Source organism: Lissotriton vulgaris, chromosome 11, assembly GCF_964263255.1.
Source record: "Lissotriton vulgaris chromosome 11, aLisVul1.2, whole genome shotgun sequence".
NCBI classification, from domain to species: domain Eukaryota; kingdom Metazoa; phylum Chordata; class Amphibia; order Caudata; family Salamandridae; genus Lissotriton; species Lissotriton vulgaris.
In genome coordinates, this window is record NC_141699.1 from 979414483 (window position 1) to 979439920 (window position 25438).

Sequence of the window (25438 nt, forward strand, 5' to 3'; positions counted from 1 at the left end):
TTATTATTTGTTGTATATTGTCTATCATCTCCACCCATACCATTGGCTGTACGGCAGTCACTATATACGTTTTAAGATGAGCCCTTCTGAAGGGAGCCACAGTGTGTAAACTTGATGAATTGTCTGGTATGCAACTTACCCAAAAAGGTGCCAACACCTCTTAGTGTTTGTGTTTAAATCCTAAGTTTACAGTTCTATTTTACCCACCACTATACAAACAATATATATACATAAAAGAGATATTAAAACACTCCCAGACCAACACAGGCATTGTATGATATAGAGGCATGGTAAAGTGGCACAACTGTGGTCACTGCGGTAACGTAATGACAGGGGATGTGTTCACACATCCACAGACAGGCAAACACATACAGCTGAGACATACATCAGACTGCAACACGAGCAGAGCAGTCTATGCCATCAAATGCCCGTGCGGGCTGGTATATGTGGGTAAAACCACAAGAAAAATCAAGGTCCGTATAACGGAACATAAGAGCCTGATAAGAACGGGGAATCCCAAATCTAACCTAGCAATGCATTGGAAAGAGAGACAACATACCATCCCGCAATTGCGTTTCACAGTGTTAGAAAGCATTAATCAGGAGGTACATGCTGACACCAATCGCCAATTATTGCAAAGGGAGACATACTGGATTCGCAGGTTGAATACGCTAGAGCCGCAGGGACTCAATGATAAAATTGAATTTGCATGTTTTCTGTAATACAAACATATGTATTGAGTATTGTTATTATCATTGTTAGCAGGGCAACTTTGTCATAACCAGCACTCACTTAGTGATGTATGCTAGTATTTCATTCACCCTTCACACTTAGGCATTGTTCACTTTTCTTATAGTTTTGGTCACCAGACCTGACATGTGGTTTCATATTTATTTAACACATGTCCCTTTTGTTTCAGTTCACTTTTGTTCCTTTCTGGAATCTCAGTTAGTTAGACGCCATTGACTAGGCAAACATGGCGCCCGTTGTCAGTTCCATTAGTCCGTTTTCAGTGTCTACCCGGATATGGCAGACTGTACATTAGGATGGGTTAGAGTCGGCATTTCTGAGCGCAAGACGACGAGACAAGCACACAGTTCCCCGTAGCGAGGTAATGAGCAGCACGGTATGCGGGTCAAGGGTGGGGAGATCAGCAGACCCGTTAGCAGGATATTAACGGCGCCGCACATTTTTTGCAGTTGCAGGATACGAAAGGCAAGACGCTTTGACGTTTGACTTCGGGGGAGAAAAGTACCGATATAGGTAGGCGTCTGTTGGTTTCTGTTTTTGGGTACTTTTTGATTTAAGATATGGTCAGCACAGTCAGTTACCATTTTGTTTCATTACTCAGGAACAACACACGTGGCACAGTACAGTCGTTCACCGCACCGAGTCAGGTACACCTCCATACATATATTCTTTGGACTTGAGTACAGCGTGACACGTGGTGGTTTTCATTTCTTGCTTTCAGACACACTGGTGGAGGTAGAGCTAAGCTGGTACTCGTTTTGACAAACTTGCATTAGAGGTGACATACACTTGAGGTGGAGCGTGGGGCTCCCATATTTCCAATCCTGATTATTGTTATTGTATTGATTTTGTTTATAGTATTCCCCTGATGAAGGTATTGATATACCGAAATGCATTGGGATTTACTGAAAAAGATGAATGGATGTACATGAAGTAATGTACCAAGACTGAAGAACAAATCACAAGACAAGAAAACTTCAAATAAAAAAGATGTTCTTCATTTGAATGTTCTTCATTGTTTTTTGAATGCAAAAAGCACATTGATTACAATTTGGTTGAATGTACTTTTATAACAGTTGATACCATACATTATAGTGGTTTACAGAGCACCCTGCGGGGGCTTGTGAAAAGTGCGTCGTTTTCAGACAGTTTTCTGTTTGTGTTACATATCATCTCCACCCATACCATTGGCTGTATGGCAGTCACTATATACGTTTTAAGATGAGCCCTTCTGAAGGGAGCCACAGTGTGTAAACTTGATGAATTGTCTGGTATGCAACTTACCCAAAAAGGTGCCAACACCTTTTAGTGTTTGTGTTTAAATCCTAAATTTACAGTTCCATTTTACCCACCACTATACAAAAAATATATATTTCTTCTAAATGCGTTTCAGACCTACAACCACTTCATACATTAAGGGGCTGATTCCAATATCGGTCGGAATGGCTCTGAATGGGGTTCGGGATTAGCGGGTCAGATTCGGAGGCTGAATTTCCGTCCGGTTCGTACATGGGTCCAGACGACAAAGTACGATGCGAACAAGCACGAAATCTCCGGCTGAATCGTTTCCGGGTCCGAACCACTCCGTACGTCTCGGCCGAAAGCTAACCGTGGCACGCAATGGAGGTGAATTCCGACCGAGCCAGTACGATGCGCGATTCAGACAGCCGGATCGAGTCGGAGCTTCTGGCTCGCAATAGCTCCCAGAGCTGGACTTTTGGGGTCCGCATCGGACCCCCTGTTACCCGCAGCCTTACGGCTCGGACACAGGGGGAGACCTATGGGTCTCCCCAACACAGGCATCTACGGTGTGGATGTCACTAATGCGTACCCACTGTAGGGGGTACATTTGTCCGGAACGTACCCATTCAGTCAATGGGAGCCCATGTACTCGTTGTACGACTGGCTCCCATTGACTTCAATGGGAGTCCAAACATAACGACTCCGATAGCATACGGCCGCATCGTATTTGATCGGTTGGACTGCAGGAGCCCGGATCGGTCGGAAAACACCTCGGGTCCGGCTCGGTCGGAGTGATTTCCGACCCAGATCGGAATCGGCCCCTCAATGTTCATTGCTAAGTTGTTTTTCCCGGTGAGCAAATCTACTAAGGCGAGTAACTGGATAACCTATCTGAAACTTAGACAAAATATCAGGATGCAAAAAATACGATATCTTTAATATCTACTACCCCATAATTGTGAAGGTAAATATAGGGATCTAAGTCCAGATGTACTATTCTTAACTCTACATATACAACCCTCTATCTAGGCATGTTCAATAGAGTAGCAAACTACTCATGTGAAATGCACTTTGAACGCTCCGCAGGGTACAATATGGTGTTATTAAAAAACCTTTCTATTTTGTCCTAGTTATTCCTTTTGAATTATCCAAGCATTACTGTTCTCAAATCTGTCATTAATAAATGCAACAGGGTGATCAAGCAATTCAGAATTGTTACTCTACTAATACTACTACTACTACGGAACCATCTACTAATTCTACTGCTGCTATTACTGCTACTACTACTACACCTACACTGCTACTTTTGCTACTACTTTTGCTACTACTATTACTACTAATATTTCTTCTACTACTGCTAGTACTAATGCTACTACTACTGATGCTAGTGGTACTACTGCTACTACTACTGCTCAGGGATAAGTCAGTGCTAAGAACCTGTGTCTTTCTATGCAATACGCAACATTGGGCAATGAAATGCAAAATGCATTACCCTGCATTCTCTACCCAGATTGTCACCTTGGGCTAGATGTATGAAAGTTAGGAATAGCGATTTCCTAATTGTGATTTTTGTGAATCATAATTAGGAAATTACCATCCCTAAGGTGTGAAATTCTTTGGAGTTTCATTAGCCATTCGTAGTGCATCGCAAATAGACCTACCTCATGAATATTAATGAAGTAAGTCCGAATTTGTGACCCACTGCCATTCGCTGCCATCACACGGATGGTGGCCTGCTGGGGTTTGCATACCACCATGTCTGTGATTGCTTTTAAATAAGGAAATATTTTATTTTAAATGCAGCCTGTTTTCTTTAAAAGAAAACGGAATGCCTTTGAAATGAAAAAAAGAAAACGTTTAAGAGTAGGCAGTGGTTTCTTAGGCCACTGCCTGCTCTTACAAAATATTTATTCAACCATTCTCAAAGGGGGAGGGGTCCTGTGCTGACCCCTTCCCATTTCCTATTGGGTTACCACCAATCTTAAGTTGGTTGTAAAGTGTGAATGTTTTGCAACTGCATGTTGCTGTCAAAACAATTAGAATAGGTATTTGGAAGGGGCGCCCCAAACACACACCTTCCAAATATTGAATTACAAACCAAAATTGTGACTCATTAACCCATTACTGAACAAGTTGACCGGGCGGAAAAGAGTTTAATATGGTGGCAGTGTCTGTAAGACACCGGTATGCGGTAATTGCTTGTGGGGGCCCGTTGAGGGCCCCCAGGGACACTGGCGGGTAGAGGGTGCACATGGGGGGTACTTATGGTACCCCCCTGCAGTTTCATGCAAAACATGGCAGGCACCACGCGGTGCCTGCCATGTTGTGCATGGAAGTGCACAACATGCCTTCCTGGCATTGTGGGGAGCAGTGCTGAGTACACCGCCTGCCACAATGATAGGAATGCAGGATGCACCTGCCACTGTGGCGGGTGCATCCTAATGGTCTTAGTTACAGGTTAGCATCCATGTAAAGCAGGTTCACTGAGAGAATATTGATGGTAAAAACATAAATGGTAAAAATCTAAAAAATATATATATATAGATTGTAAAAAATATCGACTCCCTATACTTAAACAGGTAAGTAAAAAAATATTGAATCAAAAATATCGAAGTTAAAAATAAAGATGTAAAAAATCATTATTTAAAAATATAAATAAAATAATATATATTAAATATATAACATATTAATAATATCTTTAACAAAATTAATTAAATGTAATGTACATTTGAACTAAATATAAAACTAAAACTTAATTTGAAAAAATATAAACATGCAAACATAATAATGTATGCATATACATATAGTAACTTTAAAATAATTTCTTAAGTATGATCTTTATTTAATTTTTTTACTTTTAAATTATATAAAAATAAAATATATACATATATCAATATTTTTAAGGAAAACAAGATTCTATTATTAATTAAAACATTAAACTATGAAAACAAAATTAAAATGTACATTTTGCATACAATAAACACAATAATAGGGAAAATATTGGATAGCAAAATAATTAAATTTACTATTCCAACTGCAATGAGTGCAACAGTAGAGAAAATGTTGGATAGCGGAGGGGTAAAAATTACTATTTCAACTCCAGTGTGTGCAACATTAGTGAAAGTGTTGGATAGTGGAGGGGAAACATTACAATTCCCACTCCAGTGAGTTCACCAATAGGCAAAGTGTTAGAAAGCAGATGGATAAAAATGATGTTCCCACTCCAGTGATTGCAACAGTTGGGAAAGTGCTGGATAATGAAGGGGTACAAATTACTATTCCCACTACAAAGAACAGTACAGAAAGCGTTGGATAGCGGCGTGGTAAAAATGACTATCCCCACTCCAGTGAATCCAACAGTAGGGAAAGTATTGGATAGCGGAGGGGTAGAAATTACTATTCCCACTCCATTGAGTGCAACAGTACAGAAAGTGTTGTATAGCAGAGAAACAAAAATTACTAATAACATTAAAACAATAAAAAAAAAATAATCATCTTAAAAATTAATAAAGAATATTTTTTTAAAAATACAATTGAATATATCAAACATATAAAAAGAACACATATCATAATGTTAATCACATACAACAAAAAGGTACAAATATATAAAATACATTATTAAATACATTTAAAAACAATATTTATTTAAAAGGAGCACATATTAACAAACAAACCAATTATTTAAAACATAAATGTATTTATTTCATTTCCTACCCCATAACACCACACAAATAAAAAAGACATCAACATTTTTATTTAAATGTATTTCCATAATTAACATAATTAATAATGAATTTAAAATATATTATTAATAAAAAAAGATAATCAACATTCATTGAGTACACATTATTTAACACTATAATATCTACAACACACACCTAAAATTAATTACACAATTACCATAATTAATTACTTTGGACATCGGACATTGTTTTTAACTGTGCTTCACGGTCTTGTCTATCTTTACCTCTGACTGCTTGTTTCCCCTGAAGTCCCTTCCCCTCTGGTCTGCCTGACACTATCTGCATTCCTTTTCCCCTGTTTACCTTTCTCCCTCTACCTTCCATTCTACATAAGATGTTACTGTCTTTGCTTTGTAACTCGAAAATAACCTATGTTATTGTGCAATCTCATGTTTTTCTACTGTCTGTTCTCACCACGGAGTCCCAACAACCTTTGCGATGCCCAGTTGAGCTGTACTATGCAGCTATAGAGGAGTCTGACTAGGGTTCACCCCTTCGGCCATCACCTACCCAGACGGACATTGGACATTGTTCTTAATGTGCTTCACGGTCTTGTCTATCTTTCACTTTGACTGCTTCTTCCCCTTGCAGTCCTTTCACCCCCTCTGGTCTGCCTGATGCTATCTGCATTCCTTTTTCCCCTGTTTACCTTTCCCCCTCTACCTTCCATTCCACATAAGACGATTTGGCTTTGTTGCGTAACACGAAAGTAACTTATGTTATCGTGTAATAGCATGCTTTTCGACTCTCTGTTCCCACTGCGGAGTCCGAACAAACTTGGCCGATCCACGGTGGAGCTGTCCTATGCAGCGATAGAGGAGTTTGGCCCTAGTTCACCTCCTCGGCCATCACCTATCCAGACAGACATCTAACATTGTTTTCCTCGCCTCCCTGTTATGTTTCTTTCCCTCTATCTTTCTCTGATGTCTATACTTGGAATCTGTAACTGAAGTAATTATGTAATCTTTAACTTGCTTATCCTCATGTAAAGCTCTCTGATACCTACGGGTCTAGCCAAGGCTATACAAAACTTTGCAAATAAAATACATAAAATAAAATAAAATATATTTCTAATTAATTAATTTAAATTATTTAACACATAATTAATAATTCATCATTAAAAAATAAATTATTTCACACCCTTCACAACATTTATACCTACAAACACCAAAACACACACCTAAAATTAATTACACAATTGCCATATTAATTACTAATTAATTAATAATAATACATTTTTCAATAAATTCTATATATTTAAATTACTTCCCACCCTATCCCCCTCCGAACCTACAACAAGCTTCGGATCTAAAAACACAAATTTCAAATTAAAAAAAATGAATAACTACTATAAATATTCAATACATTTTTTTATATAATTAAATTACCTCCCACCCAATTCCCCTATAAACCCACAATCCGCTACGGAACTAAAAACGCAAAATTCAATAACAAAAAAAACAATAACTACTATAAATAATCAATACATTTTATATAATTATATTACTTCCCACCATAGTCCCCTATAAACTCACAACCCGCTACGGAACTAAAAAGACAAAATTGAATTTAAGAAACGACTAAAATGTTAGCACATATAAAAATACAAACAATTCTTATACAAAAAAAACAAGCATCACACACATAGAAAATGTAGAATAAAATAGATAACATTAATACAAAATTTATATTTTTAACAACTATATCTTAACAAATGATATTAAACGCTTTAATATTTTTTAAATCGATATTACTTACCTAACATCGATGTTCTTGACCACAAGGATTTTTCTGTTGATATTTCTTACCCATAATATTTTTTCCACGATATTTATGCAATTTAATATTTCTTTCTTGATATTCTTTCTCTGCATTGTAAAGCAGAATGGTAATCATGTAAATCAGCCCCACTAGGAGCAGCCTGCCTACTCAGCCCCAATTCAACTGTCATACCTCACCACACAGGCACCCAAACATTCCATTCATGTCCATCAAACCAACATTCCACTCTCGGCACTCACATTGGCCAAGCAGCTAGGAGCTGGTTAAGATATGAGTAACACTAGTAAATAGGCAGGATATAACATATCCTCCCCCTTTTAAATGGAAACTAAAATAATCAATGCTATGAGTAAACAACTATACACAGAAATTTACACATGTAGAATATAGTACAAAACTCAGGAATGCAAAGTAAAATACAACATCTCGAGAGAATCTAAACAATTAAGAAACCAGAGAGAATGAATAAATAAATACACAAGCAATATCATCCTTCCTCCACCATTATAAAAACAATTTAAAAACAATATGCAGCAATGGGTAACACACACCCTGAAAATACAATCCCCACTATAAGGGAACAAAAAGTGTAGACAAGATTCCTCACATAAGGAATAGAACTGTATGACCTGAAATTGGGACTGACACCCATCTTGCACCCTGATGAAAGGGACAAAGACAAGCTGAAATGGGACTGTAACCCATAAATAGGTCTCTTGTGTAAGAGTTTTTATGTAAAACATGTAAATGGGACTGAAACCCATTAAACCCCCTCACGTAAAGGTCTGACAATAATGTAAATGGGACTATAACCCATAACAACATACCCTGTGTAAGGGTTTTTAATGTAACTCGTGTATATGGGAATGACGTCCATAAAGACAACCCCCATGTAAGGGTAATGTGGTGTACTACATAGAAATTAGACTAGTACCCATTCCCGTTACCCATGTAAGGGTGTGAAACATAAGACCAAATGCATGTCAACAAACTACCTGAAACGATGCCTCCAAAGAGTGTGATACTGCAAACCACGGGAATGAGAGACAGCTACCCAGAAAACATTAATACAACCCTCATGTAAGGGTGAGTATACACATACAACTTAAGAGGAAATGGGCAGACAACACCCAACCAAAATCCCATGTCGGAAAAGCAACATGTCAAAGGGCAACGTATAGCCATAATTGTTGGGACAACATCAAGATAACATCAAGACGGACAATAAAAATAAAACAATGCAAAGATGCACTGTGGAACATGGCCAGAGGAAAAACTCAATGACCATGAGCAAAACAAAACCTGCAGAGGTGAGCGTCCTCTCACCCGAGAAATGTTGATCTGGCTTCACACTGGTCACACATACCAGATAAAAATCCACTTGAAGAAGTTTTGTGACTGGAAAGTACTGTGTCCTAAATGCTGCCAAGGGGGCGTGGCCAAGATGGCGGGGTGAGCGGACACTTCCTCCCGTAGCTCCTCCGGCCCAGCTCAGCTCGAACCCCGATTCCTGCGCTTCTCTCCCCCCGTGGCTGCTCTGCGGGCGAGAGAACTGTGCCGGAGTTCTTGGAGCACATTTTGATGCCACTTTGACTTCTGGTGCCCCGGGGGAAGTCCCCGAAAAGTTTGATCAACGATCGATTCGAGGAGTGGAGCCTAGATCGCCCCGAGGAGAAGGGCCTGGAGGCGGAGCGTATCGCGGCGCTATCCGCGCGCCTCGGCTGGGCCGAGTGCTGAAAGCAAGGGATCCCGAGGGAGCGGTCTCGACGGACTCCGCGGAGTGCGGAGGCTTCCTAGACGGCGACCTTGTGACCAGAGTCATCGCTGGACGACAGACCCCAGACTTGCGCCGGCGATCTGTCCCCCTGCCATGGGTGTCGGGGTGTGACGCCTGGCGGACCCCGTGTCTGGAAAAGAGGGACGGTGGAGCTTGAGCGGCGACCGAACTGGGCCTACTAGTTGGTGAAACTGGGGGTCACTGGCATCGCACTTTCCCGACCCGTTGATGTCTGAGGGTCGCCCATAGACTTGCTGGCCTGGGCTGCCCTCCTTGGTTCCACCCTCCCGCCATCTTGTCGTTGAGGAGCTGGTATTGGTGACCCTCGCCCGCGCCTTTGTCATACGGGCGCTTCGGCTCATCCTGGTGCCTACGCATCTGCCGTCCTCCCTGGAAGCACGCGGCTGAAAGCCTCCGACCTGGACCTTGATTATTGCCCTGACTGGCTCGATGGTCATATCGCCCTGGCCCGTGCCGCCATTTTGTCGCCTGTGACGCACTACCCTTGTCCTCGGTGTGGTCTTCACGTCTGGTGCCCACGAGCGGCTGGGCGCATCTACAGCGGCCAGCCCTAGGCTTCACCCACCGCGGAGGTCGGGATGGCTGGGAGACGAGGCGCGGCACGGGGGGATCACACTTCGCCGGACATGCTCGGCAGGGCCCAGCAACTGCGGGACAGGACGCAGCCGTCCCCGGGGTCCTCCCGGGCCTCAACGGACGCCACCGGAGGCGCACCACCAGTCACGAGGTCCTTCATGGAGGACTTATTCAGCTCCCTCAAGGAGGAATTCCAGACTCTCAAGACCGAGGTGGCCGGAGAGGTCCTTGAAGTGCGCAGAGAAATCGAGGGCCTGGGCGAGTGGGTCGACACTGTGGAAACGGCGGCCCAGCGTCGTGATGAAGAGATAGTTCATCTCCAGCAGGACGTTCTCCGCCTACGGGAGCAATGTGTCGAGCTCCAGGCCCACTCTGAGGACCTCGAGAACAGGTCCAGGCGGAATAACATCCGGGTGCGAGGCGTTCCGTCCGCGGATGAGGGTGCGGACCTAGCGGCCTACCTGCAGGACCTGTTTCGCGACATCTTGGGAGAAGGAGCGGACTTCCCGATCCGTATCGACAGAGCACACAGAGTGGGCCGCCAGCGCCAGTCATCGGCACCCCCACCTGATATCCTGGCATTCCTGCCGGATTTCCCCCTAAAGGAGCGCCTTATGACAGAGGCCCGCAGGAAGCAACCGCTGTCCTTCCGAGAACGACCCGTGGCGCTCTATCAAGACCTGTCCGCCATCACACTGCAGAAGCGCAGGTCTTTCCGCATCGCTACGGACTTTCTGCGGGAGCATGAGACGGCCTACTCCTGGGGTCACCCCTTCCGTCTTATCTTTCGATGGAATGGGGTGCTACATCAGCTGCGCTCCTTACAAGATGTCTGTGGGGTGCTTGGACTCACAGCTACGGAGGAAGAAGGAGCGACACCCGCATGGAGGCGCCCCGAGCGGCGGAGCCGACGGAGGTCGAGAAGGCGCCAATCGCCGGCGACGGCGAGTCGCCCTGACTCCCCTACCATCAGGGCGGATATGGCGGAGGCCCTGAGGACTGCGGCCAGGAACTTGCCTGAATCTAATGGCGTGGCCCAGACGGCCTAACTTTTCTCCGGGGGGAGAGACTCTTAGCTTCTGCGATGCTGAGCTGGGGCTGGGGGTTGGGGGGGAGAGGTTGGAGGTGTGTGGCTGGACGTCCACCTGACTGGTTTCTACAGACTCGCCCACTAGGGCTAGACTGAGACAATGGGGTGTTTTTTCTTGTTTTTGGTTTTGGCTGGTTGCCATGGGCTGGTTTTGGGGGGGGTTCAGGAGCTGGTTTGGTGTTGGGGGGGCCCCGTCCGATACTGTCCGAACACGTACGAAGCCGACTCTAGCCTTCCCTGCACCCTTGCCCCGCGCGCCCCTTCCACTGATCCCTCGCTTGCTGCATAGCGCTTTGCGTCCCTGGAAGCGATGCCGTCCCTGAAAGTAGTGACCCTTAACGTTAAGGGTCTGAATAATCCTGTGAAACGTAGGGCGATCCTTTCCCTGTTAGAAGGGTCGCAGGCAGATATCTGCCTCCTGCAGGAAACCCATTTACTCTCTAAAGACTGCCATAGGTTGCGCTCTGCCAAGTTCCCCACACAACTCTTTTCCTCGGCTGCGACTAAGACTGCGGGGGTGGCCATTCTTTTAGCCAGCTCCTTCAGGGGTGAGGTGTTGTATAAACATGCCGAGCAGAAGGGGAGGCTTCTAGCGTATCGCATGCGTCTGGGGGGTGTTGCCTTCACGGTGGGCTGCGTGTACAGCCCAAACGACCACCAGGATCGCTTCCTGGAATCTGTGTTGGTAGACGTTACTGCCTCGCCCGATCGCCACGTCATTTTGGGGGGAGACCTGAACATGGTCTTCGACTCCACCTTGGATAGGTCTGCCCAGCGCTTTCCGCAGACGGGGGAGCTCTCCAGAGCGGTACAGGACCAGATTGCAGAGATGGATCTGCATGACCTCTGGCGCACCATGCACCCCGCCGATAGGGACTACTCATATTTCTCCCACGCACACCGCACCTATTCGCGGTTAGACTACCTCTTGGTGAGCGGACCGCTTCGCTCGACCGCCACAACAGCAGACATCGGGGTCTTGTCCCTGTCCGACCATGCGCCGGTTTCCGGAGTTTTTGCTTGGCCGACGGCCCCCCCCTCCAGAGGGATGTGGCGGCTTCGGGACACGCTTCTCCATAAGAAATCGGTGGTGAAGCGAGTGGAGGAGGTCATTCATGAGTACCTGACCCACAATAACAACTCCGACACGTCCCTAGCCACGCAGTGGGTGGCTTTGAAGGCGGTTGTCAGAGGGGAGTTTATCTCCATTTCCTCGGCGGAGAACAGGGAGCGGCAACGTAAGAGGGAGGAACTAACGGCGCAGGTCAGGGAACTTGAACAGGTTCACCGCCGGACGGGAGCTCCTCGAGTCTGGAGGCAGCTGAAGGCGGCGCGGAAGCTCCTCTCTGCGTTGGACCTGGACCGGGCGGAGTATGCGGCGTTGCGCTTGAAGCATGCCTTTTACACCGGCGGAGACAGATGCGGTAAGCTCCTGGCCCACCGGCTCAGGGCTGCTTAGCAACGCAACGTGGTTAAGGAGCTAGTGGGAGCGGATGGGGTCCCGGTTTCCGGTGACGCGGAGGTGGCGGATTCCTTCTGTGCCTTCTACGAGGCGCTGTACGCTGCAGAGCCCTCCCCACCGGGAGAGGCTGAGGCCTACTTGGAATCAGTAACCCTCCCTGCCCTGGATCCCGCCCAAGCGGACCACCTGGAGAGGGACATTCATGTGGAGGAAGTCATCTCCGCTATTGCACGGTTAAAGCACGGCAAGGCCCCGGGCCCAGATGGCTACACGGCCTTATTTTACAAGACCTTCTGTCCCACTGTCGCGCCTCTCCTGGCTCGCTTATTCAATTCCTTCTCTGAACCGGGAGCTATCCCACCGGACCTTCTCTCGGCGACTGTGTCGGTTATTCCGAAACCGGGGAAGGACCGGACTCTGTGCGGCTCGTATCGGCCCATCTCGCTTCTAAATGTGGACCTCAAGCTTTACACGGGGATCTTGGCGGCCAGACTGGGTCTGCACCTACCAGGTCTGGTGGAGGCGGACCAGGCCGGTTTTGTACCCGGTAGGCAGACGGTCGACAACACCAAGAGGGTGACGCACGTGCTAGAGAAGGCCTCACGCGTCCCAGGTGAGCGGATGCTGCTGTCGGTCGACGTGGAGAAAGCCTTTGATAGGGTCCATTGGCCATACCTCGAACTGGTTCTCGGGAAACTGGGGATCGGCGAGAAGTTCCGCACTATGGTTTTTAATTGTTATAGGAGGCCGTCAGCATCGGTGCGTGTCAATGGACATAGCTCCAGCAGCTTTGCCATTGAGCGCGGCACGAGACAGGGCTGCCCCCTCTCGCCGCTCCTGTTTGCCCTCTATATGGAGCCGTTTGCCCAGAGGATTCGCGATAACCCGGACGCTATTGGGGTGAAGATGGGGCAATACACACATACTGTCAGCTTATATGCCTTACCTGGGGATTTTGCTTGCACCCTCCCTACCTGCAATGGTCGCAGCTAACTACTCCTCCCTGGGCAAGAAGATTAAGGAGGAACTTGGCCGTTGGAACAAAGGCCTGCTCTCGTGGCTGGGCCGTATCGCAGCGGCGAAGATGACGATACTGCCTCAGATCTTGTATCTTTTTCACGCTCTACCTCTACAGCCCCCCGTAGGTTGGATACGGCAGGCGCAGGCTGACATCTCCCGCTTTGTGTGGCAGGGCCGTAAGCCTCGAATGAAACGGGTCCTCTCTATGCTTGCCCCGGAGGCGGGGGGTCTCGGTGTCCCGGACCTCCGGAAGTACTTTCAGGCGGCGCAACTCCGATATTTGGTGGAGTGGAGCCGGTGGGAATCGGACAAGCACTGGCTCTTTCAGGACCAGGCAGTTGCGGGCCGTACTCTCCAGGAAGTCCCGTTTCTGCGGCGCACTCACCGCCCGCCTAATCTCTACGCCTCCTTTATCACCCGAGTTCCGCTGCGAGTGTGGGACGCGGTGTGCGAGCTTCGCGAGCTCACCACTTTCCCATCACCGTTCACTCCCATTGCTGGCAATCCAGACTTCACTCCGGGTCTGGAACCGGGAGCTTTTTCCCACTGGGTGAGCGCGGGTTGCAAGGCGCTTTTCCAGATCTACGGGCCGGAGGGCGTGCTCCCCTTCCAGCAGCTCCGACAGGAGTTTGGTCTGACGGAAGGGGACAGACTGCGTTATATGCAAGTCTGCCACTGGGCTCTTCAACCCCCAGTGCGCGATGTCGCTGCCCGTTCGATTACACCCTATGAGCGGTGGCTGGTGACCCGGACCTCGGATGCCAAGCTTATCACCGACTTGTATCAGTTTCTCCAACCCCCGCCGTTTCATTACCATAACCCAGGGAGGGAGCGTTGGCACAGAGAATTGGGCAGGACCTTGAGCCACAAGGAGTGGGACAGGATCGCGTATCGGGCGAGGCACTCCGCGTACCACACTGGGCTGACGGAGACCTTTACTAAGGTGTACACTTATTGGTACTACACCCCGGAGAGGCTCTACGAGATGCACAAAATCGGCGATAAAGGTTGCTGGCGCGGCTGCGGACAGGAAGGTACCCTCACGCACATTCTCTGGGAGTGCCCGGTGCTGTCGGCCTATTGGAGGGAGGTCTTGGACGAGGTGGACAGGCATTTTGAGATCGAACTTCCGCGCTTCCCTGCATATGTCCTGCTAGGCCTCCCCAATGACCTGATGTACCCGCTGAGGTCCCGCAGGGGTAGGCAGATTGCGATTGCGCTAGGCTCGGCGGTTCAAAACATCCTTGTACTCTGGCGTACCCCCACTGCCCCCTCTATCACTGGCTGGCTGCACAGGCTCTGGCAGGTACTGGGTATGGAGAAGATGTCGCTAACAGTGGCTGGGAATGTAGACCAGTTTGAAGAGCTCTGGCACCCCTTTTTAGCGCTGCTGTCCACGGAATTTCGCGAGATCACATGTCCACGGTACCTGCGACTCCTTAGGCTGACGCCACCGGCGGCTCCAGCGGAGTGAATGTGGTGGGATCGGGGGTTTGGGGCTGGGAGTGGGAGGCGGGGTTACATGCTTCTAATGCTGACTTTCGGACGGGGAAGTTGGGGTATTGTTTTCTTCCTTTTTCTCCTTTGCTTTTCTTTCCTCTTTTTCTCAGGGGACGGGGGGTTGGGGGGATGGTGTGTTTTTCTTTGTGTTGCGGGACGCTGCTCTAGCTCAGCCCTGCTCGGGGACTGGGGGTCTTCTGGAGGGACGTTTACATTGCCTTATTGCCTTATGACTTATGCCTTGTTACCCTCCGGGGCTTCCTGTCTCCCTACTTTCCTTCTAAATCGCTGCACCGTTTCGCATCTTGTATTGTATGTTCGCTTGACCTCCTATTCCCTTCCCCATGTTTTTTGTACCTTAATAAAATGCTTTAACCTAAATGCTGCCAAAACAAATGTTTCCAAGAGAGGCAGAAAGTTCAAGCAGAAGTATCTGCCAACACCATTTAAAGACACACTGTATCTTTTTAGCAGCTAAGTAGCAGGAAGCAGTGTTGTGCACCCAACCCTCGAAGAGATCATGCCACATCAGAGTCTTCCTGTCAGAAAAGAAAATGATGACCACTAGGCTGCAGCAGCTGGACAATGCGGCTAAATGCAAAAGTTGAACAGAAATGTAACTTGGCAAAGAAAAATGGTCACACGCATGCATGCAAGACGCCGGATGGCTCAGGATATAGCCAAGCAAGGAGAGTGCTGCCACAAAACCCAAGACGGCGGCATGCACCGGCGACACCCGCCGGTGGCTCAAGGTACGTCCAAGGACGGAAGCGTCAAACATCACCAAGGGGCTGCCTGTCGTCACTTAGGATACCCCAGCTGCTCCGTGAGATTCCAGACAGGGGCGTAGGAAGGGGGGTGCGGTGGGTGCGGGCCACCCCGGGTGTCGTCACTGAGGGGGGTGACAAAATGGAAAAAATACGTGTTTTAAACACATATTTTTGCCATTTTTTCACCCCCTTCAGTGATGACACTTTTCATCCCTGGCTTGGCTAAAGGGCAAAAATTTGTGTTTTAAACACACAATTTTGCCATTTTGTCAAGCTCGGGGTAATAACAAATTTTCCGCACCGGGTACCACCTGACCTTGCTACGCCACTGATTCCAGAACAAAGGTAAGAAGTGTGTGCATGAACCGGCTCCTGCCACTATTTGAAAGTGCACAGATACTGTTTAGCTGCTAAGTATCCAATGAAGGTCATGCGAGTGAAAGAAAAAACCTCACTGCAAAGTTTATCCAACAGCAGATGGGAAACTCCAAATGCCCGCACCAAAACCACTTAGAGTATGTTGTCCTGTGCGCTAGGAGCTTCCACGCTCGAAAAGTAAACAGCAAGAAAAAAAAATACAACAGAGTCCAAACCTTCAGTGGTTGCAATGCACAGTGAGGGCTGACAGAAACGTAGAGCTGATACAATGAGCTGCCACACAACATTTCTATCATGCTAATGTCTTGCCTAGACACAAGATTGCCACTGCACAGCAATAGCATGCTATACCATGACCGTACTGTGCTGGCAGACATAATAATCCCAAAGCACACTCAAACGCCATTTGTGAACCACATTGTATTTTTATTTATTTTTTAAATATGTATTTTTATTTATTTTTTAAATATTTTTATTGGTTGGTTGGTTGGTTGATTGCTTTATTTCAATATGCATATATCATAAAAGCATTACAAGAAAAATATATAAAATAGCACATCGTAAAAAAGACTGTACATTAAAACCAAACAGATAAAAGTAGCAGTTAATCAGAATAAATTAGTTAAAAAAGAATTAAATTTTATTAGGGTTTTCTTATTGTGCGATACATAGCACAGTCTTCTTGATAATTTAAAGTCCATCACATGTGATGTTGGTTAGCACAGCACGCCTGTGATGGGGCTGTCTGATGTGGAGGACATTGGTGGGGCTGCGAGGCGTGATCCTCCAGTTTCTCTTGTTTCTTGTGAATCCTGTTTCTTTTCTGTGAACATTTCCTCCTGGAAATGCACTTACGCTGTCTGATCTTTTTTAACCATTTCCTCCTGGAAATGTACTTTGTGCAGTCAGTGACTGTCATTTCTGTAGGTTCCTTAGTTTCTCAGGGCACGATTCACAGAATGAATTTAAGACTCAATCCTAAACTTACTACTATTTTGGTATTCACAGAATGAACTTACTACTTTTGGTATTCACAGAAGTTAGGATTTTGTCTTAAGTTTGTCTTAAGACAAACTTAAGACGGACTTAAGTTAGGATTTTGTCTTAAGTCTGTCTTAAGTTTGTCTTAAGTTTGTCTTAAGACAAACTTAAGACAAAATCCCAACTTCTGTGAATACCAAAAGTAGTACGTTCATTCTGTGAATGCCAAAAGTAGTAAGTGCATTCTGTGAATACCAAAATAGTAGTAAGTTAAGGATTGAGTCTTAAGTTCTTTCTGTTAATCGGGCCCTGTATGTCCAGTCCAGTGATAGCTTCTGTAAGGCCAGTTGTACACATGGGTCTGTCTCCAGACATCGCCAAAATGATGTACCACAGGTAGCCAAAGAGTATCTTTGTAGATTCTTTATTACATCTTAGTTACAGGTTAGCATCCATGTAAAGCAGGATGGTAATCATGTACATCAGCCCCACCAGGAGCAGCCTGCCTGCTTCTCAGCCCATCTCCAACTGTCATACCTCACCACACAGGCACCCAGACATTCCATTCATGTACATCACACCAACATGCCACTCAGAACACTCACACATGCTGAGCAACTGAGAGCTGGATAAGATAGGAGTAACATTAGTAAATAGGCAGGATATAACAATTTGAATATCTGTCGTTTCTGTGTTGGGCTTTGAAACTTCTCATCAAGTCATCCACTCGTATCATGTGGATATGAAAACCAGTGCCTGTATACTACAATATGTAGTCGAGAGAACTTGTGGATTATTAATGGAATTGGAATGTATCTGTGTAATGTAAACATGTGTATGTTGCAAATATGTTAAAATACACTTGATATAATGGACTGTGAACCATCTCCCATCTATCCATTGCATCTGTCTATTTCTCCCCATTTAGCTTTGTGCTATGTAAATACCAAGACATACATACATGCAAACACATGTGCAAAATCATGGTCTCCCTGCGGGTGGTCTTTCTAGCCTTAGTGGTTATGACAACTGGTTGCTTGCTTTCACTCATGCCATACTTAACTGTCCACTGCATTGCAAAAGACTAAGGGCCTAATCATGAGTTTTAGGCTGGACCACCATTGGACCGCCGCAACCGCAGGGGGCTGTGATCCCTCAGCAGTGCTGCGTCGGTCAGAGGCTCGCAATATGCTGGTGGTGCTCCTACGGCACCACCTAGCATATTATGAGTTTCTTCACCTCCATAGTTTTCTTGACGGTGAGCCCGCCATGAAAAGTGAGGCAGTGTGGAAACAAAAGGGCCCTACAGAGCACCCTGTTGCCTCAAGGCCTGGTGATGCATGAATGGGGCACATGGTGTGGCCCCCCTGTGTGTATACACCCTCTGTCCTGCACGACATGGACTTCTCAGTCCATGCCACGCAGGAACGGGCTTTGGTACTCCCAAAGCGCTGTCTTTCTAAGGCTCACTTATGAGCCTTAGCTTGGCACTGCCCTGGGAACACCAAAGGACCATTCACCAGACCGGGAAAAAACTCCTAATCTAACGGGTGTTCGTGTTTGGTGGTGTGGGAGTGTGCAGTGATGTGGCGCTCCCACACCACCAAACTCATAATTATACCCTAAGAAAGGAGCCCACAAAAATACACTGAGTCCTAATTGAAGGAGGGTCTGATGGCCCTGGATGTCTGCGCATGCCCCAAAGTGGGGAAACACTCGCCTTTTCTAATGCTCCATCTGCGCTTCAGGATGCAGCTCTGTCTGCCGAGCCTGTTAAATGACTGTCAGGAGCAGAGCATCATATGTTACTGTTTCCCATCATTGTAGTACCAGGCCTTGGGTCTGTATAAATCCTAGTATTGCAGTCTACCCTAGACTAAGAGCATGTTGTATTGTACAGTGTGGGAACTGACCCCAAACCAGAACAATAAACAGCAAGACTTAGCTGACTGAAGATTGCTGGCACTTTATGGACGAAGCATGTCACGCAAGAGCAATGCAGACCTTGCACACAGCACATCCGAATGGAACTGCAGGGCTTATTTGTTGCCTGATAAAGGAACCTGAATTGGAGGACTCGGAATGTGATGAGCTGGCATTGTCCATGACTGGGTCATACCATTCCTAAATTGGCCTATTCTTCAGAAGAGGGCTATGACAGTTTTTACTATTGCTTCAAAATTTTAGGACTGTAATGTTATTTTGGTGCATTCGGCCGCCCCTAATTCCAGACCTGTTCACATCATCCCATAAACCCTCAGAATTCAAGATATATCACGGTATGAAGTAAGTTGCAGTTGGACTTTAATCTTCAATTAAATTCCCTAGTTTTAAATGTGATCTGGTGGGTGGGTCCATTGGGTACCCTAGATTTCCGTGGAGAATCCACAGTGTGCCCAGCATCCCACCAGTGGAAAATTCCGACCACCACTACTAATTTCTGAAGCATGACGATATTGGGTAGTAACTCGTGTCCAACACCAGTAAGTGCCCAAGTGCCCAACATGCTGCTGCAGCGCCAAGATTGGCTTAGGGCACAGGTTACTCTTCACCCGCAGCACGTACATTAGGAGACAGTGCAAACACAAGTGTGCATGGGTAAAGAATTCACCCTCCGTCCCCACTCATGCGCATTTGTGTTGCAGCCTGTTGCCCTGGTGACAATCATGTCAGTCAACATGACGCCAGAACGCCCACCCCCTTCAGACTCTGAAGGGGGTGGGCTGTCTGACATCATGCTGACTGACATGATTGTCAGTTCTCCCGTCTTTGAACTTAAGTAAACTGATTCAGTTTACGTAAGGTCAGAAACGCCGAGGGAGCTGCAGGCGGCTGCGGGAGGGGGGCTACGCCCTCACGCCCCAATGGACACACTGCGCCTGGACTTAGTGGAAAAATATTAATGTTTTGTGACCAGATTATAGCCTTTGTGTCACTTTTGCGCCAGCGATGAGTCACTTTTTGTGACGCACCAACAGGGTAAAAAATGTGCCATGTTGCATCATATTTACAAAGTGACACATCTAGGTAGATGCGTCACTTTGTAAACCCCTGCGCCACATTATACCTGCGCCAGGTATAATGTATGCAGGGGGGGGCGGCATTCTGACGCAAGTAAGCCTCGTAGAAGTGACGCATTGAAATCTATGAGATTTCACTGCATCACTTCTAGGACGAAAATGCATCCATATCTTATGCCTACCTCACAGGAGGCGTAAGACTGATGCAGGCACATTTCACATGGGACTTGCCCATGTTGTAATGACCCACTGCTGGAATTGTGTCACTGTTGTGACACACTCCAGCAATGCATCATTTTTGCGCCTACATATACATCAGAAATACTGACTTAGCTGTAACTCTTTGCGGCATGATGCGTCATACTGTAAATATGACGCATCCAACATGTCGCAAGGAAGGCATAATGAAAAGTGACTCATCGCTGTTTTCACGCAGGCCCTCAGTTTATTAAGTGTGAGTGCTTGTGTAAATACCGAATCTCTGTTTTCACTTTCCCTACCGCTTCCTGGAGTTAGTTAACCTCTGCTGCTCGGCATTTGTATAAATATTGCCATATGAGACTTTTGTGTCTTCATTGTTCTTTTTAAATTAGACATCACACATGTAAGAAAATAGATTCAGAGCATTCTGAAATAAATATTAATATATTCTGACCACAAAGACAATATTCAGTTCATAAACTGTCCCATCCGTTGAAAAGTATATATAAGTAACTCTTTATAAGCTATATATGATTTACGATACCTTATAATGCAGAAATATGTAAATGTAGTGTATTTTATATAGCGCACTTCTACCCGGAGGCCTCGTAGCGCTGTATTCATACCGCTGTGGAACCCATCCTGGCTTTCCTTTTGAAATGTCCACTCCTGGGCACCCCCAAGGTGAAGCCAGGCATCCACAGCGCTGCTGGGGCCGTTGTGGAGATTAAGCAAGCTATTGCCCAGAGTCACAGAGTGGGACCCATGATTAGACTAGGCACCGAGGCGAGAATTATCAGGTCCGGGGAAATTGAGTCCAAGAGCCGCCGAGGCGGGAATTGAACCCTTGTCCCGGGCCAGACCTCTGCATCAGGGTCTGCCGCTCTAACCATTGAGCCACACTTCTCCAAATATCTTTTTTACAGGAGGGTTCTTGGCTTTAGTTACATATGTGACTTTTTTCAGATATATGAAAAGCAGCAAACAGTAATTTCTAGAGTATGTCGTATTAGAGGTCGGAAGAAGCAATTTGTAACTTACCACACGTGTAACTGTTCCAAACATCCAGCTTAATAAAGTCATTTTCCATCTCTCTTCGGTGTTTTCTGGAAGAGGTTCATAAAAACAGTACGCCACAAAAATAGCAGCGATTGTGAAGAACAGTAATTTCGAGGCCATGGTAAATTACCCACTCATTCGGTGCTGCTCGAGGTAAATCTCCTTCTAGTCAGTACAGTCACATGGGTTTTCACTACAATGGCAGCTTTCATCTGACACCTGGTGGAACTTGCACTCAGGTTCCCTCTGTCCAATAAAAAAGGGAACAGGCCTTGCCAAACCACAAGCAGTCCATGCTGTTAATTAGTAACAGGGTTTGCACAGGGCACTTTTAAGAACAGGCTTGCTAACAATTGTGTCCGGCCTTTATCTGTTTGACCTGGCGCAGTGCATGGTTATGCAAGACATTCGAGTGAAAGACAGAGATCTCTTTTATGATTTAGGGCCAGATGTATCAAGATACACTTTTGCTATTCTCAAATAGCGATTTTTAAGGAATCGCTATTTGAGAATTGCAAAATGGTATGTATGTAGAAATTCACTATTTTTCAGCGATTTCTTAAAATTCCTTAATTGCGATTAGCAAATTGCTAATCGCAATTAAGGAATAATTTCCTATTCATTTCTATGGGCCAGGAGGCCCTTAGGAATGAATGTGAAATTATTCTCAATTTGCGATTCGCAATTTGCTAATTGCAAATTGAGAATAATTTCAAGGGTGCAGGGGTGTTCTAAGGACACCCTGTTGCACCCCTGAAATAAGCATGGGTGCACATGTGGTGCACATACATGCCCTAAGGGCATGTATGTGCATCACATGGCACTTTGAAAAATGCAAAAAAGGGCATTTTTCAAGAAATTCGCAAATTACCACCAACTTGAAGTTGGTGGTAATTTGTGATTCCATAAGGACAATTAGCAATTTTTTTTTGCTTCTTACATTGCATTAAAGGAATCGCAAATTTTGAGATTACTTAAATGCAATCGCAAAATAAGGAATCGCAAATTTGGGATTCCTTATTTTGCACTGAAATTTGCTACATACATACCATTTTGCTCAAATGAGTTCGCAAACGCCAACATTCTGCGAATTTCGGCGTTTGCGAACCCATTTCAGCTTCATACATCTGGCCCTTAGTATTTTACCAAATAAGAAGGCGCGCTGCTGAGCAAAATAGATAGCGGTACAAATGGGGGTGGTGATGGACGGAGCATCTGAATCAATCAAACACTCACACCCAGTCAAAAGATCTGGGTTTAATCCATCACCGTTCTTTAGCCCACTCTGCCACCCTAGTTCAGACATGGCTATACGCAAATCAGTCTGACCCTGTGCCTCATGGGAACAGTCCAGCCCGAACTCCCAAGCCATGTCTTCCCTGGACCGGAAACAAGCTTCCGAGGACCGGTTTCTGGCATTCCCGCCGTCTTCAGCCCGGCTTGCTTGAATCCAGTGGCAAAGTGAGCAAAGGACTCATGTCTGAGCATACCCTGCCACACTTATGGCGGCCAAAAGCGGTACAAAAGGGGGTGGTGATGGACGGAGCATCTGAATCAATCAAACAATCACACCCAGTCAAAGGATCTGGGTTTAATCCATCACCGTTCTTTAGCCCACTCTGCCTCCCTAGTTCAGACATGGCTATGTGCAAATCAGTCTGACCCTGTGCCTCATGGGAACAGTCCAGCCTGAACTGCCAAGCCATGTCTTCCCTGGACCGGAAACAAGCTTCCGAGGAACGGTTTCTGGCATTCCAGCCGTCTTCAGCCCGGCTTGCTTGAATCCAGTGGCAAAGTGAGCAAGGGACTCACGTCTGAGCATACCCTGCCACACTTATGGCGGCCAAAAGCGGTACAAAAGGGGGTGGTGATGGACGGAGCATCTGAATCAATCAAACACTCACACCCAGTCAAAAGATCTGGGTTTAATCCATCACCGTTCTTTAGCCCACTCTGCCACCCCAGTTCAGACATGGCTATATGCAAATCAGTCTGACTCTGTGCCTCATGGGAACAGTCCAGCCCGAACTGCCAAGCCATGTCTTCCCTGGACCGGAAACAAGCTTCCGAGGACCGGTTTCTGGCATTCCAGCCGTCCATCACCACCCCCTTTTGTACCAAGCAAAATAGATAGCCAGCATTTATTCCGTACGAAAAGATCACTCTGTGTATAAACAATGTTCTTTTTTAACTTGCTTTCGGGCTTCTAAATGTGATGGGACCAGTAACAGCAGTTACCGCCCTCTAAGGGTTATGTCATCCTTTGGAAACACGACACACCTGTTTAGTTTCAGCAGCCGGAATTTCAGGGTGAGACTTTGTGAAGAATGAAAGAATTACCAGGGGAGTCGAATTACTGTAATTGAATTACTGATCCCTTGACTAATTCCTTATTTCTAAGGGTACATTCAGGGCACACTAGCAAAATGCTCTCTAGAACTCAACTTCACTCTGTGGTTAAATATTGTTTAAATACTCGGCTCCACCCCCTCCGCATGGGACGACTCCTGATGGTCGACCACTCTAGGACCCGCCCCACCCGACACCCAGCAACCACGCACACAACCTGGGCTTCATCCTGGACTCAACACTCTCCATGACGCAGCAAGTAAACACTGTCTCCTCCTCCTGCTTCAACACCCTATGCAAGATCTACAGATGGATCCCCACCGAAACCAGAAGGACGGTCACTCAAGCCCTCGTCAGCAGCAGACTGGACTACGGCAAAGCCCTCTATGCGGGAACCACGGCCAAACTCCAGAAGGGACTCCAACGCATACAAAACACCTCTGTGCGCCTCATCCTCGAATCCCTCACTGCAGTCACATCACCGCCCACCAGAGAGACCTGCACTGGCTCCCAGTCAACAAGAGGATTACCTTCAAGATCCTCACCCACGCCCACAAAGCACTCCACAACACCGGACTAGCATACCTCAACGAACGACTCACCTTCTACACACCGAAACGCCAGCTCCACTCCGCTGACCTTACCCTCACCACCATCCCACGCATCCGCCGAATGACCACCGGCGGCAGATCTTTCTCCCACCTCATCGCCAAGACATGAAACACCCTACCCATCCACCTGCGACAGACCCTGGACCTGCTGACCTTCAGGAGATTCCTTAAGACCTGGCTGTTCGATCAGTAGAGGCTGCTTCCCCCCTCCCCCTCTAGCGCCTTGAGACCCTCACAGGTGAGTAGCGCACTCTTTAAATGTTCTGATTGATTGATTGATTGATAGATTGATTGATTGAAATACTGGGGAAGCATGCAACTGGGCCTCTTTGTGCATGGACTTGGCCTGTCTGTGTATGACGATTAAGAGGTTTGGTTTTAGACCCAGCTTTTTAGTAGGGTTCAATAGCTACAAAAATACAAACAAATACATTTAAGGCAGTGCCTAATTTGTGAAATAAATAAGGGCCAGGGTCCTGATGGATATCAGGGTTGCTGAATACTGGGGCTGTCTGGTCTTGATTCCAAACTATCCCTCTTTATTACACCACTCTACCTTCCCTGTCCCTTTATTTCACTCTTGTGGGTTCTTTTTCATCCTTGCATTCTGAATTTGACAATGTGTTCCCATCTTTCTGCTCCTCTTCCTCGCTCTCTCTCTTTTCTGCATGTCTGCCTTTTGCTCTGGATTAAATGAGTGCCGATGGGCCCCACCTGCAACTGCTAGCACAGATTAAGCACTGATTTGAGGCTTAAACACTGGGAATCCTATGACAGAGACAAGAGCACATGTCTCTTTTCCTGTTGCACCCAGGACGACTCTCAGTTGCACTGCAGATGCAAATTTGTGTGAATCACAAATTATCAAACCTTCTTATAACCATAGCAGCCTTTACAAGATTTACAGCATGGACAGGGTTGCGGTTGCCACATGATTCCCTCCTACAGGATGTCCCACCTACAGAACAACCTGTAGCACAAACAACCTACAGAACATCCTGTAACGCGAAATAGTGACTGAGAGAGGGTCAAGTAGATTTAATATCACAGTTGGCAAAATCACGAAACTTTGCTTACATTCACCATGGGAAATATATTTCCATTAA

At 46.4% G+C, this 25438-nt stretch overlaps 1 protein-coding gene across 1 annotated transcript in view; it reads right to left on the bottom strand.

Annotated features, from left to right (window-relative positions):
* The window catches only part of LOC147683804 (arylacetamide deacetylase-like), a 159158-nt gene extending 137531 nt beyond the window's left edge, over positions 1 to 21627 (bottom strand). The window contains exon 1 of the mRNA XM_086944202.1: positions 21355 to 21627. Within this exon, the coding sequence (XP_086800328.1) occupies positions 21355 to 21492 (138 nt within the window). The 5' untranslated portion in view covers positions 21493 to 21627. The remainder of the gene's footprint in view (positions 1 to 21354) is intronic.
* Positions 21628 to 25438: the final 3811 nt, after the last annotated feature.